Below are 15,271 nucleotides of genomic sequence, written 5' to 3' on the forward strand. Positions count from 1 at the left end.
CATTAACAGAAACTTTCCAAAACACTGGAAGTTTAACAGCGAAGCTTACAGAATTCCAGATAGTGTAAGTTTAATTCTGCCAAGTTCTTCAGACATGAAGCCTTTTTTTCTTTCTTCCATATGATGAGTTAACAAATACTCTGTAGTTAGAGCACTGAACTGTGACTTGATACTGATATTTCAACTGGATCTTTGCTCTTTCATAGTCCTACTTAGAATTGTCCAACAATATGATATTGCCTGTGTATTTTAGTGCTGTATGTATGCATGTGGAGGTGGGAGTACAGGATTGGTATTTATTTGTCTTGAAGAACTATTCCAGACTGAGATAATGTAACATAAGCTCTCTTGAAATCTAGCAGACACTTCAAATCAAATTTTATCATGAGAGAAGAAAATGAGTAGAACTAAAGTAGCACCAAGTACATCAAATCAGCAGATCAACAAAGTCATCTAAGGAGGTCACCAGGGTACAGCAAATGAAATTTACAGGCAACTGCTTCCTACAGCCTCTCTAGAATAGTCTCGGTATGGAGCGGACTGGGTGCTCTTTCCACATGTAAGAGGAGGGTAAAAACCCAATTAACTTAATAGCTACATGAACTACAGATGATAGGTCAAGATTCTCTACATGGGGAAGCTCTTCTGAAAAGATCTTTCAATTTATAGAGACAGTAGAGGAGTGGATCAATAATAAGTGGAGTGTCTCTCCCTGGAGTCTCTTGGCAGCTAATTGGCCTTATCAATTTAAAGATGTTACATATAGGAACATCCATTCTAGCCTATTAGGTGAGTGTGCTCTTTTAAGATGACTCATAAATGTGTTTATGTGTAGTGCAAGCCGGACAGTACTATGCCCTTCGGTCAGCGATGCCTGCCTACCTAGTGGTGTCACTGAACTTGCGTTTCTCACTGTATCTGCTAACAAGGTGTGCCTTAAGTTCAGAAGCAACTGTCCATAACAAACTCAGTATAAAGACAACCTTGTAGGGCAGAGTTCTAAAATCCATTTACAAGCTCTGTGGCTCAAATTGTACTGATAACTGCTGAGCATTCAAGATACGCTGTAGAACAGTCAGACTTTACAGATGCTTCACATTTTAAGCAGCATGAACTCCCTAACCTCTCTTAAACTAATGGTGATGCTTTACCATCCAATGCAAAGGTTGGATATCTGCCACAGAATTTAACTACACTGAAAGTTTAGGTGTCACCCTTAGGTGAACGTGATACTGGATCAAACGCTGTTGTACCCATAGCTGTGATTAAGTGAGTCTTTAAAACTTTATGGAATAAAGAAAGTTTTAGCAACTGGGTCTAGTCAGATGTTCCTAACAGTCACAAATCCAGAACAGTGTTGTCATAACTATTGCACAAACTTCTGTTTCAGCTGTTTAGGATTCTGCTACTGTCCTCAAGCTACTCGTAACAGCTTCCCATTTCTTAATTGCCTGCTCAAAGTGGACTTGCCAAAAATAAGAGTCTGGCTGAAAAAAAGCTGTGTGGAAAGTTTGTACTACATAGCCATGACCTTGGTAGCAATGCCAACTAAAGCCCTCTTTGTGGAAGGAAAAAAAAACAACCCAAACTTCTTTGTTCCCCAAAATGTGCCCATTACAAACTAGAAACCTTGAGGCAGACAGGTGTACTTGTGCATTCTGACATGTGCAGTCAGCTCTTACTGATGGCTTAAGAAATACTGCCAGGTTCCCTGTTACTCCATTTCTCTTAATGGAATCTGTCATGTGGTCTGGTGCTGGAATAACAGTAGAACTAAATGTTGGCAATTGACTCTATCCCCAGGAGAGTGCTGGAAACAGTCTTTGATGAAGTCATATTGGTAAATGTCTTGGATAGTGGGGATTCAGCGCACTTGGCGTTAATGAAGAGACCTGAGCTGGGTGTCACACTAACAAAGCTTCACTGCTGGGAACTGACGCAGTTTTCAAAATGCGTTTTCATGGATGCAGACACAATGGTAAGTACCCATGTGTCACGGTACCTCTTAATGACCTGGCATGGGGGCTGTTGGATTTTTTTCTTTTTGTCGGTTGTGTTTGTTGTTTGGGTGGGGTGTGTTTTTTTGGGTGTTTTTGTGTTGTGGTTTTTTTTTTTTTTTAAGAAGGGGTAATAGAGGCCTTCTTGCTATTTGGACTAGTAACTCAAAGTATGTGTTTTTCATCTAAATTAATTGTAACATAGTCTGTGGGGATTATGTCAATAAAATGTTGTTTTCCATACGACAAGAGCATTGATATGAGAACTTTCTTTCATGTTTTAAGGTGGATGTCAAAATCCATTAAAACATGATACCCCAATTCCTAAACTAAAAACCAGAAAACAATTTTTTTTTATCCCTTTTACAACTAGGTTTTGTCAAATATTGATGAGCTTTTTGAGCGAGAAGAGCTGTCTGCAGCACCAGATCCAGGCTGGCCTGACTGTTTTAATTCTGGAGTTTTTGTTTACCGACCTTCCATTGAAACATACAATCAGCTGTTACAGTTTGCCACAGAGAAAGGCAGCTTTGATGGTATGTATTAATTTGTATTTCAATATAAGTTAGAGCGAAATAATAGTGGTTGGGATGGCTTGGTAACTACATATGTGTCATGGGGACTCTGTATGATAAAATTCTGAACTCAATCTTATTAACTACACAGAAATTATATCCTTCTCACAATAGAGACTATCATTACAATATGTAGTGAAACTGCTTTTTTCAGACTTCATGAAATAAAAAAACCCCTAAGAGTTTGGCCTCCAAACTAGCAGCTGTAAGCATTAGCAATGTTGAATCATGTAACAAGAGATCGTAAGATGTAGCAAGTACAGTGCATGTGTTAGCAAGTGAAACTGCAGTACTATGCTTCCTGCATTCCTAACGCTCAAAGCTTGACTGTTCTATGCTAACTCAAGCTGCTGTGGAAAAAATAGTACTGATCAGCTTGAGTGCCGCTTCAGAGAAACAAACATTTGAAAATGCAACTATCTCTTCACATGCTGTGTGATAGCTTCCTGTCATTATAGGGTGGTGACCATCTCTTTCCCAATATCAAGTGCGTGTAGCCTTGGCTGCTTCCCACTATAGGTCCCTTGGGATCGGCCACTGTGCCAGATTTAAGCTTGAGAAGCCAAGTTCTGCTGTCCTGTAAGTCTCCTAAATCTATTACCATTGCAGTAAACGTACAGGTTGTTTGAAGACTGCTATAGTTAAAGGCTTCTAAATGACTGTCACTGTCTCCCATCGCTAAATTTCATTATGTAATTACTGTGGTAGCAAAAGTCTAACTGAAAAAACTACAGATAACTACATAAGTAAGACCATAAAGTGGAGCTCTTAATATAAGGTAATTAGCCAGACTGTTGACTTAACTTTCAGTGCTCTGCAAAAAGTAAAATTTCTGGATGTCACTCCTAATCTGCAGAATTATCCCCATTACTCCGTGTGGCCTTGAAAAGAACGGTAGTTGTAGTTGGCTACTTAATGCTACCATATGAATAAGCTCTAGTGAAAATGACTACTGCAATGTAAGGAAGGGTCTGTCTGTACCTCGCTACTAACAAGCAAGCAGTTGGTAGCTCTGGGAGCGCTCTCAAATGTAAACTGATCAGTGGCTGTCACAAAAACTGTAGCAATGTGCTGAACTGTTGTATTAAAAAAAAAAAAAAAGAAACCAAAAAAAAAAAACCCCACCCCAAACAAAAAAACCCCAAACAAACCCACATCTTTCTGCAAACGGACTGTTGAGTAGCTCCAGGAATATCTGGGACTTTGGGATTGTCTCCTGAGCTTTGTGCTCGACTGCTAGCAAACCCCACCTTCTAGGTCAAAGGCCCCTGTCCCTTAAAAGAATAGAACTGCTTCCACAATATAATATCTGACTTGAAAGCTAAAGCCACACAGTGATGAAACTTCCTCAGTGTCCTAAGCATGAAGCAATTGTTGCAGTTCTTAAAAGCAAAAATGGTGGGTTAATGGTTTAGGTAATAAATTTCTAGAACTGTAATTTGTACTTCAGCTTTAAAATCTATTTTTTTATTAAATGGTAGCACTGATCTGAGTAATGAGACCACAGAAACTTAGACTATCTGCATGAGCTGCTGCTGCTGAGCTCATGAACTTGGTCGGGAGAAAGGGGATTTAAACTTAAATTGATCTAGACAGTAATAAAAGTTTGTAGGAAACTGATTATAAGAGAAACACCTGTGAAGGATCATGGCCCTTAATGGGACACTGGGATGACAAACTCAACAAGCTACTGAGCTATGCATAACTGAAGTCAAGCTCCAAGCACCCCATCAGCAGCAGCAGTTACTAGGGAATGCAAGACTTTTACAGAGTATTTCATGTTTATAACAGCAGACAGATGCTTCCTATGTAATGCTGCTGTCCAGAAACGGTAGAGTGATGGCTGCTTATGGCAACAACTACTTTGTCTATTTGAACTTTCACCTTTCTAGATAATGAGGAATATGCCATGCAGTAATACTAGATACCATCTAAAAGTAGTGGAGGGGGGAAAAAAGTTTGGTTTTAAAAGAAATCTGGTAGTACTGATACCTCAAGAACATCGCCATTGCTTCGACAATCCTCTGGCTCTTTAGCCCAGGATTTAAAATGGTTGCTTTTACATATAGAGATATAATGCAGCAAGACTGTATCTGTAGATATGTAGCTAATGTAACTACTGCCTGATTCTTTCACCTTATGTCTAAGGTCCAGTTTATACAAGACTACTGTTGAAGTCGGAACTAGGACAGCTAAATGCCGCCTTCAGTGGCTGCTTTGGCACAAATGCATGCCATCTGAGAAAAAGACAAGTATGTAAAACAATGTGAGTGGGAGAAAGTCTTGCAGAATAAGTTAAATACATTGTTGCTGCCCCTTCAGTTATGAGCTACCCATTCTGAGAGGACATCCCAGACTTCCGTCTCTTTTAGATGATCTTACTGTTAACAGACACGTTCTTAACACAGCATTAAGTTAGAAGTTAAAATGAAACTTAGCTGAGTAAAGACCAGGGGACTTGTCTGGTTTTTTTGACTCTGTTCTCTTGTGTTGGGCACAACTTCTTCAAAAGTGCTCTCCTCCCTTCATGGGTTGAGAGGCAGGTCAGAGGCTTGAAGTTACTGGACTGAGTCTCTAGGCAACGTCTCCCTCTGCAATCTGCATGTATGCTGACAGCTGTAACAGGATACTTAGAATTTATATTTGTCAGTGTGCTGTCTGTACATCTAAGTTTACGCCCAGTGTCTAGATACTTCAGTAGCAGATTCTGCTCAAACATCAGTGAGGGTGCAAACCTTGGTACTGCCCTAAATCTAATTGTAGGCCAATAAAAAAACCCTTCCTGAGTCAGAGACCAAGTGCTTTGAAGACTAAAGATTAAAATAAAACACTGTCTCTTTTCTAACTGGGCTATGCATTTACCTACTCTTTAGCAATGCTACTTGTGAATGCAGTTACAGGTGGAGGGAAGACAGCAAATGAAGGTCGAGGGACTCCCTTCAATCTCCTTCATAAGAGGAGCTATTAGCACTTAAAGACTAAGCATCTTCACTGCAATAAGGAATGAATGGATATAAATAAGTAGGTTTTACTTCTCAGTAGCTTCTTATAAACTTGTCTGCTTTGGGCCAGGGGCTGGTTTGTTTGGTTTTTTTGTGTTTTTTTTTTTTTTTTAGCTACTCTTCTACTGACATACCAAATCACCTCAAACTCATTTGACCTCATTACAACCTCCACTTGCAAACTAAGAGGTGACCGCTCCCAGCACAGTAGGTGTGGCCATAACTTAGATTGTTACCCTCACTTAGGGGTTAGTCAGCAGCTTTTTAGCTGCTTAGAACCATGAATGCCTATTGCCTGTTAAGGGATTTGATGGAGTTTTACTGGAGTTGTCACCAAGACTGCACGTGCTTTCCTTACCAGATCACAGTGTAGGTAGATGCATCCAGGGCTCCAGGTCTAACAGACCACTGATACCTTAACTCCGGTGTTGATGTTGGTCATGCATGCATCTGTAAGCATAAGTAATAAAACTAATTGTTGATACTTGATCTTCTGAGCTGCAGCTTTCCTGAAGTTGAACAGTACTCAATTGTCAAGTCCTGGCGTTTTTTTGCTGCCTTATACAGCTTGAACTTAAGCTGTAAAGGAAACTGAATGGCAGGTTTTGTGAGCAGCTATCTTCAGCTATTTTGTAGCAAAAGTAGCCCTACACACTATCTTTTTCATTCTCTGCGTTTTTTTGGATTTTCAAAGACTGCAGGGTTTACAGGGTTGCTCACAAATAGAACTCTTGTGCTCTGTGCCAAAATCCTACTGGACACAACTGCATTACCAACTCTTAATTAGTGAAGTGATTGAAAAAGATCCTAAAACAACTATCTGATGCTTGTGGCCTATTAACGCTTTCTCTTTCAGGTGCAGATCAGGGGTTATTAAACACCTTTTTCAGCAGCTGGGCAACAACAGACATGAGCAAACATCTACCATTTATTTATAATTTGAGCAGCACTTCTGTATATTCCTACCTTCCAGCATTTAAAGCGTAAGTTCAAAATTCTAAGATGACTTTCAGATCTTATATAAACTAATTTCTTGTAACAGAATGAACAGGCACAATGTGAACTTACGCAATTTTTCTAAAGGGGCCATTATTGTCACTAGAATAAGGTATAATTGTTTCTTTTTTTTTTTTTTAAAAAAAAGGTGAATTAATACTAGTTTGCATGAATCATCTCATGATTCATGCAGAGAGTAAGCTGTATCTGTAGCTTAAACCACTCCTTGCTGGTGGTAACACCAAAGTTGATTTAGAGTAAGCACATTTGACAGGTCACTTGCAGAAGGAAGAGTCACTACTCCAGTATGGGATGCTGTCCATTACCTCTCTAACCAAAGGCAGTAGCTCTTGAATCTGCTTGAGCTGAACTTCAGCATGTCACTGGTGGTATTGTTCCTACCTAGATAACGTGCCCTTTCCTCACTGAAATTACTTGGGGTATTTAACAACCAGTAGTTACGGTTCATCTAATCAACCTGTACCATGCTAATAAACATGGTGAACAAAGACTTGTATAAAGCTATAATTCTCTCCCAACAGTCTTTCTAGATCTCAGACAGTTCCTTAAGTAATTGCAAGATGGAACAAAGACTACAGCCAACCACCATACTGTTGCATGCTTCCTGTATACGGAAAACAACTGTATCCTCCCTAGCTAGCAGTATTAGATTTGGCATGTGAGTAAAACCTATGTCAGTGGCAGGGTCACTCAAAGTGTTACAATAAACACAGGAGGAAGCAGGGGAAGCTGAAATGTTACACAGAAAGTCTTATTCATTAAGAGCTGCAAAAGTGCCTGCGTGGGGGAGGGAAAGTACCAATTGCATAAAAACAATCTGATCTCTGAATGGCATCAGGTTACTAGTGTCCAAAGCAGCAGTCAGCATAAGCAGGACTGCTGCTGGCTCAAGATCAAACTATGTCTTGTGATCAGAATACCATTTGAAATCCTGTCATGCTAAAAGTAGAACACTTATTTAAAGAAATATATGCAAGCCTAAGAATGACTAAGTAGTTGGGTAGCATTTGATAAGCTAACATTGATTGTAAAGTGTGTCCTCTTTCCATAGCTGGCTGGTTCTTAGTCACATGACCTTAAATTTACAAATGACCTTGTTGCCATAAAAGACTAATCGGATCTGGGGGCTCCTGACAAAAATTCCATTTAACTGATAGAATAAATTGCCTAACTGAATTCAGCAGATGTTCAAAAGTAGAATGCTGGAAGTGCAGCCCTTTTAAGTAGAATGGAAGATTTTCCCTTGGTTAGATCAGCAGCTACACTCCTGATAATCAGCAGTTGGAATAAAGTGAAATTTAAACCTACTGACATCAATAGCTAAGTTTTTTTGCAGCTTTGTACAGCGCGACTAGATTTCACAGCAGTCCCAGTAATCCTTTTTCCAAAGGAAAATGCCAATTCATGACAAATGCTCTCTAACTTCAAAACATTGATGAAGGACTTTTCTGGGAGATGGGGAAAGGCAGATTAGTTGCTGAGGCCAGTGTGGACATAAAGCTTCCTAACAGTTGTGCTTAAATGTCAAAAGAAAGTATTGCAGATCTAGAAAGTATCTAGAAAGCAGACACTGAAAACATCGTAGAAGCTTGGCATCTCTCAACTGTTGTACAGGTCTTAAGTGGACAGAATACTAAGAATACGCTTCTCCATTTGCAGCAAGTGTAACATAACGCTTAGGCATTCTCTAGCGTAAATAGCCTTGATTTTTAAACAAGGACAAGTTCCTCAGAAAGCAGCCTAAGATGAAGGAAACTCAGGCTGTTAAGTAGTGCTGTGACAGCTAATAAAACTAAGGTAGTCCTCTTGACATATGCACTTGAAAGCCCAGGAACTTACTCTTGAAGACAGATTTTTTTTTTTTTTTTTTCCTTGCAATCAGTGCCAATACTTGACATTGTTTCGCACATGCATAGGCTTTCATTCTACAATAAGATCTGTTGTGTTCAAAACACTGAATGTGAATACTGTAATGCAGTCAAGGATCTTACAATAGTACAAGACCCCCCACCCAAATCCATATTGCCTTGTTTTGAATATTCTAAAGTTTCTGAAATACACCTGCATAGTGTCCATATGTAAGATTCCTTAAACATCTGAGTCCTGTTCAGTATGACCAGGGTATGCTTAACAAAATGTTAGACAACCTAGTTTGGCATTATTATCCATTTTAATCATTATGTTGAGAAGAAATCCTAATATGTGATGCAAACTGAACTAGGTGAGACAGCTGCTGCTACTAGAGAGGCTGCCACTGCTTGTTTACAAAACTGACTCAAGCTGAATTCTAGTTCTGGAACTGCAGAAGAATGGAATGAATGCTGTCTCTTTTCGTGTTAAACTCTTTACTTCAAAAGGGGTGTATCTCATCTACACTCTCAATGCAAAAGAAACCTACCAGTAACGTTTGGGATAAAGCTACCAGTCCATATTGAAAATGGAGTTAAAATAGTTTTAAAAAGAAACAAATGGAAAAAAAACCCACAAACCAACAACATACCACCACCAGAAAACCCACCCATGGCTAAACGAGGGTTGTTTAGGAAAATAAGGGTTGGTTGTCTGGCAAGACACTGCTGCAGCAAGATCAGAAGTCCTCTGAAGTGCCTAGGTTATACAAAGCTATTATTTTGCAGGGATGCAGTCTTCCTGCAGCAGGGCCTTCCAATGATCCTTTTCTATAGGGCTATAAACTGAAAGGGTAACTCTAACGCTGACCCTTCTCTACATAATGCTTGTAATGCCTAACTATCTGGATCACTGACTTTGGAGTAGAATCTTTTTCACTTTTAAAACCAGTTCCGATTGCAACGGCTGCTTGAGACTGCTCTCTCCTGAGCTATGGACATCACTCTACCTAAAGACTTGAGTTGGCTGTAAGTACTTAAATAGCCCAGACCATTAGGTTTTGGCTGTATTCTGACTAGTCTAACGTAGAATTCCGTTTGCATTTTTTCTGTTGTATAGTGATGCTTCCAGTCCCAGTAGGCATTGGCAGTTTGATCATTTAGTGTTTAGCCTCCTAAATATTCATATTTTTGGGTTTTGGACATCTACAGAAACTGCAGGTTAAAAAAAATTATGTCTGCCAGTCAAAACTCTTGTTTTCTAGACACCTGCACAAACTGTGGATTCTAACTTTTTCTGTCCAACAGGTTTGGTGCAAATACTAAAGTGGTGCATTTCCTGGGAAGCACAAAGCCATGGAATTACACATATGACTCCAGAACAAAAAGCATAAAAGGCACCATGGACGACCCTAAAATAGTTCACCCAGAATTCCTCAACATGTGGTGGGACACCTATATAGCTAATGTTTTACCATTACTAGAACAGCATGGAATTGTTAAAGAAACTACTACAGGTGTAAACATGGTACGTGCTTTAATATTCTTGTAGAAACTACCTAAGTATGGATGACAGGTTCTTTACCATTCCACTTACTTCCCTTCTCTCTGTCCAGCTCAAAGCATGGGTGTGGTTTAGTGTGGGGATGCAGTTCTTTGGTCCTCTTTTTTTTAAGCTTGGAATAAACAATACTTCAGCAGAGAAGCATGCTATAGTGGTCTTGAACATAGCTGTCTGCTTGCCTAAAACAAACTATGCAAGTTGCTAATGGTGTACCAGAAATAACTGTAGTAACTTTAATATATACAGAGAAGGGCTGTAACTCTTACTGTGTTGCAGCTAATAAGGTTCTTGAGCAGAAAAAATCCAGTTCAGCATGGAATATGATCTTGCATGGTGAAACAAATCTAGCTAAGCCTAGGTAGGGTAACTAAGGAATGACTGCCAGTAGACTAGCAGTGATGAATCCCAGTACTTATCAAAGCCAAAGTAATGCTTCTAAATCCAGTTCTCACTCACAGAGTTTAGTAGCTTGCATCTGACCACAGACTTCATAGTCTTAGCTTAGTACATTGGCCAGTTTAAGTTCTCAACCTTTCTAAGACCAAAGTTACTGATCTCTTAAGATGTGCTTTCTCTTGATAATCTTACATCTTTCTAACAAACTATTTGCAGCTATCGGGCTTGGCCTATACTCTGGCTTTCTCTTGTGGCTTCTGTAGAGAGGTATGAAGAACTTAAACTTTTCTGGTTTTGGGTTGTTGGTTGTTTCCCTCCTCCCCCACTTCTGTAACTCTGCTTTGTTATTTTGCTAGGAAAGCTGCACAATCCCTCCCCATTGGCAATGCTTGCTGCTGCGCATGAGAACATCTACTTCGTTGTCCCGTTCTATGCCTTGTTGCTCGCTTCAGCTATGCAAAGTATTTCTGTATTTTTACTCTGCCTTTCCTTTTAGGCAGAGGTTACAGAGGCAGTGTCCCACATATCACTATCAGCACCATCGCCAGTATTACCGACTGTATCTTCAGAAGAACGCAAGGAACGGTGGGAACAGGGCCAAGCTGACTATATGGGAGTGGATTCCTTTGACAACATCAAGAAGAAACTTGATACCTACCTTCAGTAGAAATGCCTGTCTCAAACAGTGGTGATGCAAGGACTTGTTCCAGAACTAACAGCTAGAAAGGTGTAGATGGTGGTCAGTTACACTTGCTAGTAGCTTGATGAAAAACTTCTTGGCTGAAGGCCTCTGCAGTGCTACGGATGAAGACTGAGCAAAAGCTAGGAAGCAGAATTCCTTGGGCCACCTATAACTGCCCAATTTCCAATTCTCCCTACTAGATAAAACCAGGTATTTTCAGCTTAAATTTTCTTCTGTTGTGATCAATTGGCTCAACATATTCCTTGAAACTGGGTTTGTTACCTCACCTCATTAAGGTGGTTAGCATTGATTCCTTGGCTTGCTGTTTTAGATGTAAAATCTTATTCATGGGATTGCTCATACACTAGAGTGGTAGCCATTCTGCTTTATGAAAAACATTTTAACGACACTGGGATACATACAGATGTAACAGTAATAGCACTGCTTTGCTCTTCCAGTCACAATTGCACTGAAGTTTTGACCAGGTTCTTACGCACAGTGCCTACAGCATGGCAGAATGCGTTTTTCAGTTCTGTACACTATGGGACTAGTAAACTGAGTTTTATCTGTTACTTGCAATGTTGCACTTGATACAAAAATAAAAAGTTGTCATGCATTTCTGGCTTCCCTAAACTCTTGAGCAAGGAAAGAGAAAAGAGAGGGAGCTCTGAAGCAGTCCAACTAAATTATTCATCAGGTATAACCCTTGAGCTTTGCTAACACTACTCCAGCTATCATTAGCGAACGTCCAGCTTTTAGCTCTGTAATTATTTACAGAGTATCCAGTCATTTGTGAGGGAGCTGTTCAGGGTCACTCCCTGTATTAGGTTGCCCTAAGTCTAGGACAGGGCAGTGGAGGCAGTACCTGCTGAAAACTAATCATATAAGCAACACAGAGCTTGGGAAGAAGCAGTGTTTCTTTAGTCACTGAGAGAAATATCATCCCTACCATAAGCCCTGTACACTATGAACTTGTTTTTAAACATAATGATGATGCTATTTTGGCAAAGACAGACTAATAGCTGCTCAAGTAACTGTACCTACCCTGATTAGGAAAGCTACTCTTTCTGTGTGTGCAGAGTAAAAGAGAGTGCTTTTTTGACACACTCAGCCTACCCATTGTATTCTCAGACACATGGAAAAGCAGTCAAAATACCACAGTAACAAAAGCATGCTGGAAGACAGATGGAGATTAGCTGTTATCTGTACTAAGTTTCAGCTTCATCCTTTAGCCAAAAGTCTAAACAACCAAATCAGTGTTCTGTCTTTGACAGCTATACTCTGTACTAGTCTAGAACCATTAGGAAAGTATTATTTCATTATTTCCTTATAAAGGAGGATTTTGGCAGGAAGCTAGTGAGGGTGCTAAACTTTTAGCCTAGAGATAAAATAAAAAAATCAACAAGCTCTCACCATTTGCTGGTAAAGCAGAAGACATAATCTGGGTATGAGAGTTTGTTTTAACTTGTTTTCACTACTTAATTGCTCAAAGATTCCTTGATCAACATTTAGCAAAAATGCTAAAGATAAGGTCCAAACCAAAGTAGCTTGCAGCCATTTAAAAGTACATAGCATCTGAGCTCCCAGTTGTAACTAACCCTTTCCTGTGTGGGTTTTTTTGCTGTGTTGTGTTTTTTTTTTTAACAGATAAATTTGAAGTTGTGTGAAAGCAGGAGGGATTACTGGTTACAATCTGTAGTGACAAAAGTATACTTTATCCAACAAGCACAAATATTGGAGTCCTGCATGCTCACAAAATACTCTATGGAAAATGGTAAAATACTCTTTTGAAGACAGCTGCACAATCTTTTGCTTCCCTTGCCTGTATTCATACTAGAGAATAGGCAGGTACTATTTAAGCTTAGTTGGAGAGAACTGAAAGTGTAAAAGTATGAGACTATACCAACCTGAAAATTTGGTTTAGCATGTTAAGTTTTGTTACGTTAATACGAGAAGGTAAGGAGAGATGCTGAATAAGATGAAATGCATGTTTTGGGTTAACAAATATAGTTAGTAAAGAAAGAAACCATTCTGTCCAAGCCTCTGACTCATACTATGGTCAAGTGTTACCCCACAGCCTCAGGAAAGTGAAAGGTATGACATCTATACCAAACTCTATGCAGCTTATTTTCAATAAAATGACTTTTATGTCATTATCTGCCACTATTTCCTTCATAACTACTGCAGGCTGCACTTGCAGAAAAAGAGATCCCTTGTAACAGTATCATTTGATACGTCAATTTTCTGCTCTAAACTGTAGTTACTCAAAGCAGTAACTGAATTAAAGCACTATACTGAAAACATTATTCAAAAGAATCATAGCCCTGCTTAAATTGTGACTCAAGTATTGGAACTCCATTTGCCTTTAAAAAGTGTATAATCATCTAAGGCATTCCTTAGATGGTGGCAACTGAAAACAACTCTTAAAAGTTTAGAAGCATTGTATTTTCATTTACATCTTTATTTTACATAGGGGGTAAAAAAACCCCCAGAATGATAGACTAAAACTCGGGCTTTGGAATTAAAAATGTTAAGTTTGTAATTCCAAAGCTCATTTCTAGAACATATGCCAAAGAACATACTGTTAGAACTCCAAGAAAGAGAATATCAATAGCCAAAGACTACCTACAGGTCATGAAAAGCAAAAAGATACCCCAAACAAATAGAAGACTCTGGATTTTAACCACCCATGTAACTGAACAGCTCCATCAAATCAGACAGAACTTTTCTGCTCACAGCTCTTTTAACTGTTCTCTTGGATACATTAATGGCTTTCTTGGGAAAGACCTTAAGTAGCCAAACAGCTTAGTACTAACTCCAGTAAGTTTTTATTTGGCTTTGGCACATGGAAACCATCATCTAGTAGAGGAAAAATTATACTAGCAATTGTTTTCATAATCATAACTCAGCCACTCTGCAAAACGTCAGCATATTTTAACACAAATAATGAGGTAGCTTGACTAGCCCTTGAAATGTGTCTCTTCCCCATGGAATTTTAACTTGGCAAATGGAAAGAATGAGACAAAGCCAACTCTCTCATGCATAATCAGCAATTATTTCTCCAGCTTATCTCAGAATCTGAACCACAAAAACCCAAAGAAAGTTTAACTTACATAAACTCTGTGCAGAAAAGAAAATAAATTCAATCAGGTGTAGCTCTGTTTTCTTATTCGTCAACTTTCCAGTGACAACCAGTTACTGGGGTTCACACTGTCTTCAATCATTCATGTCTTTTTAATTCTTTCTCTAACAGACTTAAAACACACTTGTCTCCATAGCTAACATGCTGGCTGTGCAAAAACTGCATCAGCTTTTTAGGTTACCTATTTTGAATTCCTTTCTCCCTCCTTCCTTTGGCTCACTATTTCTCCAAGTATCAGACATCTTCCCTTTATTTCTCAGTCCTTTTCAATTTCTTATGTTTGCAATTCATCTTATAATCAGCTGGCTGGTATTCTAAAACATAAAAAAAGGACAAAGGCATTAGAAGCAAATCAGATTCCATTTCTCTGGTGCCAAATGCACTTCCTGAATCTAAACAGGACCTAAACGCAGCAATCTCTGCCTCCAGTTCTGAGTAACAGGGAAGGCAGCATAAGGAAACACATAACAAGACCAGGATCAAATGGAAAGAGATACAAGGAGCAGGCAAGAATATTGAACTAATACTCCACTGAGGATCTTCAGTGCTATTTATTACTTTGTGGGACATGAACATGAGTAGTTTACCAAATTCTTCCTCTATAAATCAGGATGCATCCAAATCAGCATTCCATTAAGACACGTATGGGATTAGAAAAGCACTTTGCAGTGCAAGGCAACTGTTAGAAGGCTGGCAGCTATTAAAATAATGTTTTGTTTAATTTTGCAAGGGGTAACTGATTCACTGACAAGTGAGTGGGTCATATTCTACTTTGCATATAGCACAGTCATATTGTTCAAAGTGTGTACAGAAATTACTAGAAAACATGGTATCAATACAAGCCTATGATTTTAGCATTTTATCCAAATCACAAACCCTTTACTTTTACAGAAGTCAGTGGAATTCTGTTTTAAAGGAAAGTAAAGATTAAAAGAAAGTGTTTTACAAATTTAAGTACTTCATTTTTACTAGCTCCTGGGAAGTAATCAACAGAGGAACTTCCTGCTGTACCTGTGTATTATTCAGAAATAGTAAAAAAGTATTTTAAA

At 39.0% G+C, this 15,271-nt stretch overlaps 1 protein-coding gene across 1 annotated transcript; it reads left to right on the plus strand.

Moving 5' to 3' along the window:
- The first annotated feature begins 1,728 nt into the window (after positions 1-1,728).
- GYG1 (glycogenin 1) lies at positions 1,729-11,696 on the plus strand. The gene is made up of 6 exons (XM_009884373.1): positions 1,729-1,978; positions 2,371-2,533; positions 6,431-6,557; positions 9,747-9,966; positions 10,615-10,665; positions 10,895-11,696. Exons 1-6 carry the CDS (start codon positions 1,778-1,780, stop codon positions 11,063-11,065), a joined length of 933 nt encoding a protein of 310 aa, XP_009882675.1. The 5' UTR covers positions 1,729-1,777; the 3' UTR covers positions 11,066-11,696.
- The last annotated feature ends 3,575 nt before the right edge of the window (positions 11,697-15,271 follow it).

The sequence above is a fragment of the Charadrius vociferus genome, unplaced genomic scaffold, assembly GCF_000708025.1.
Source record: "Charadrius vociferus isolate BGI_N301 unplaced genomic scaffold, ASM70802v2 scaffold104, whole genome shotgun sequence".
In the NCBI taxonomy this organism is placed as follows: domain Eukaryota; kingdom Metazoa; phylum Chordata; class Aves; order Charadriiformes; family Charadriidae; genus Charadrius; species Charadrius vociferus.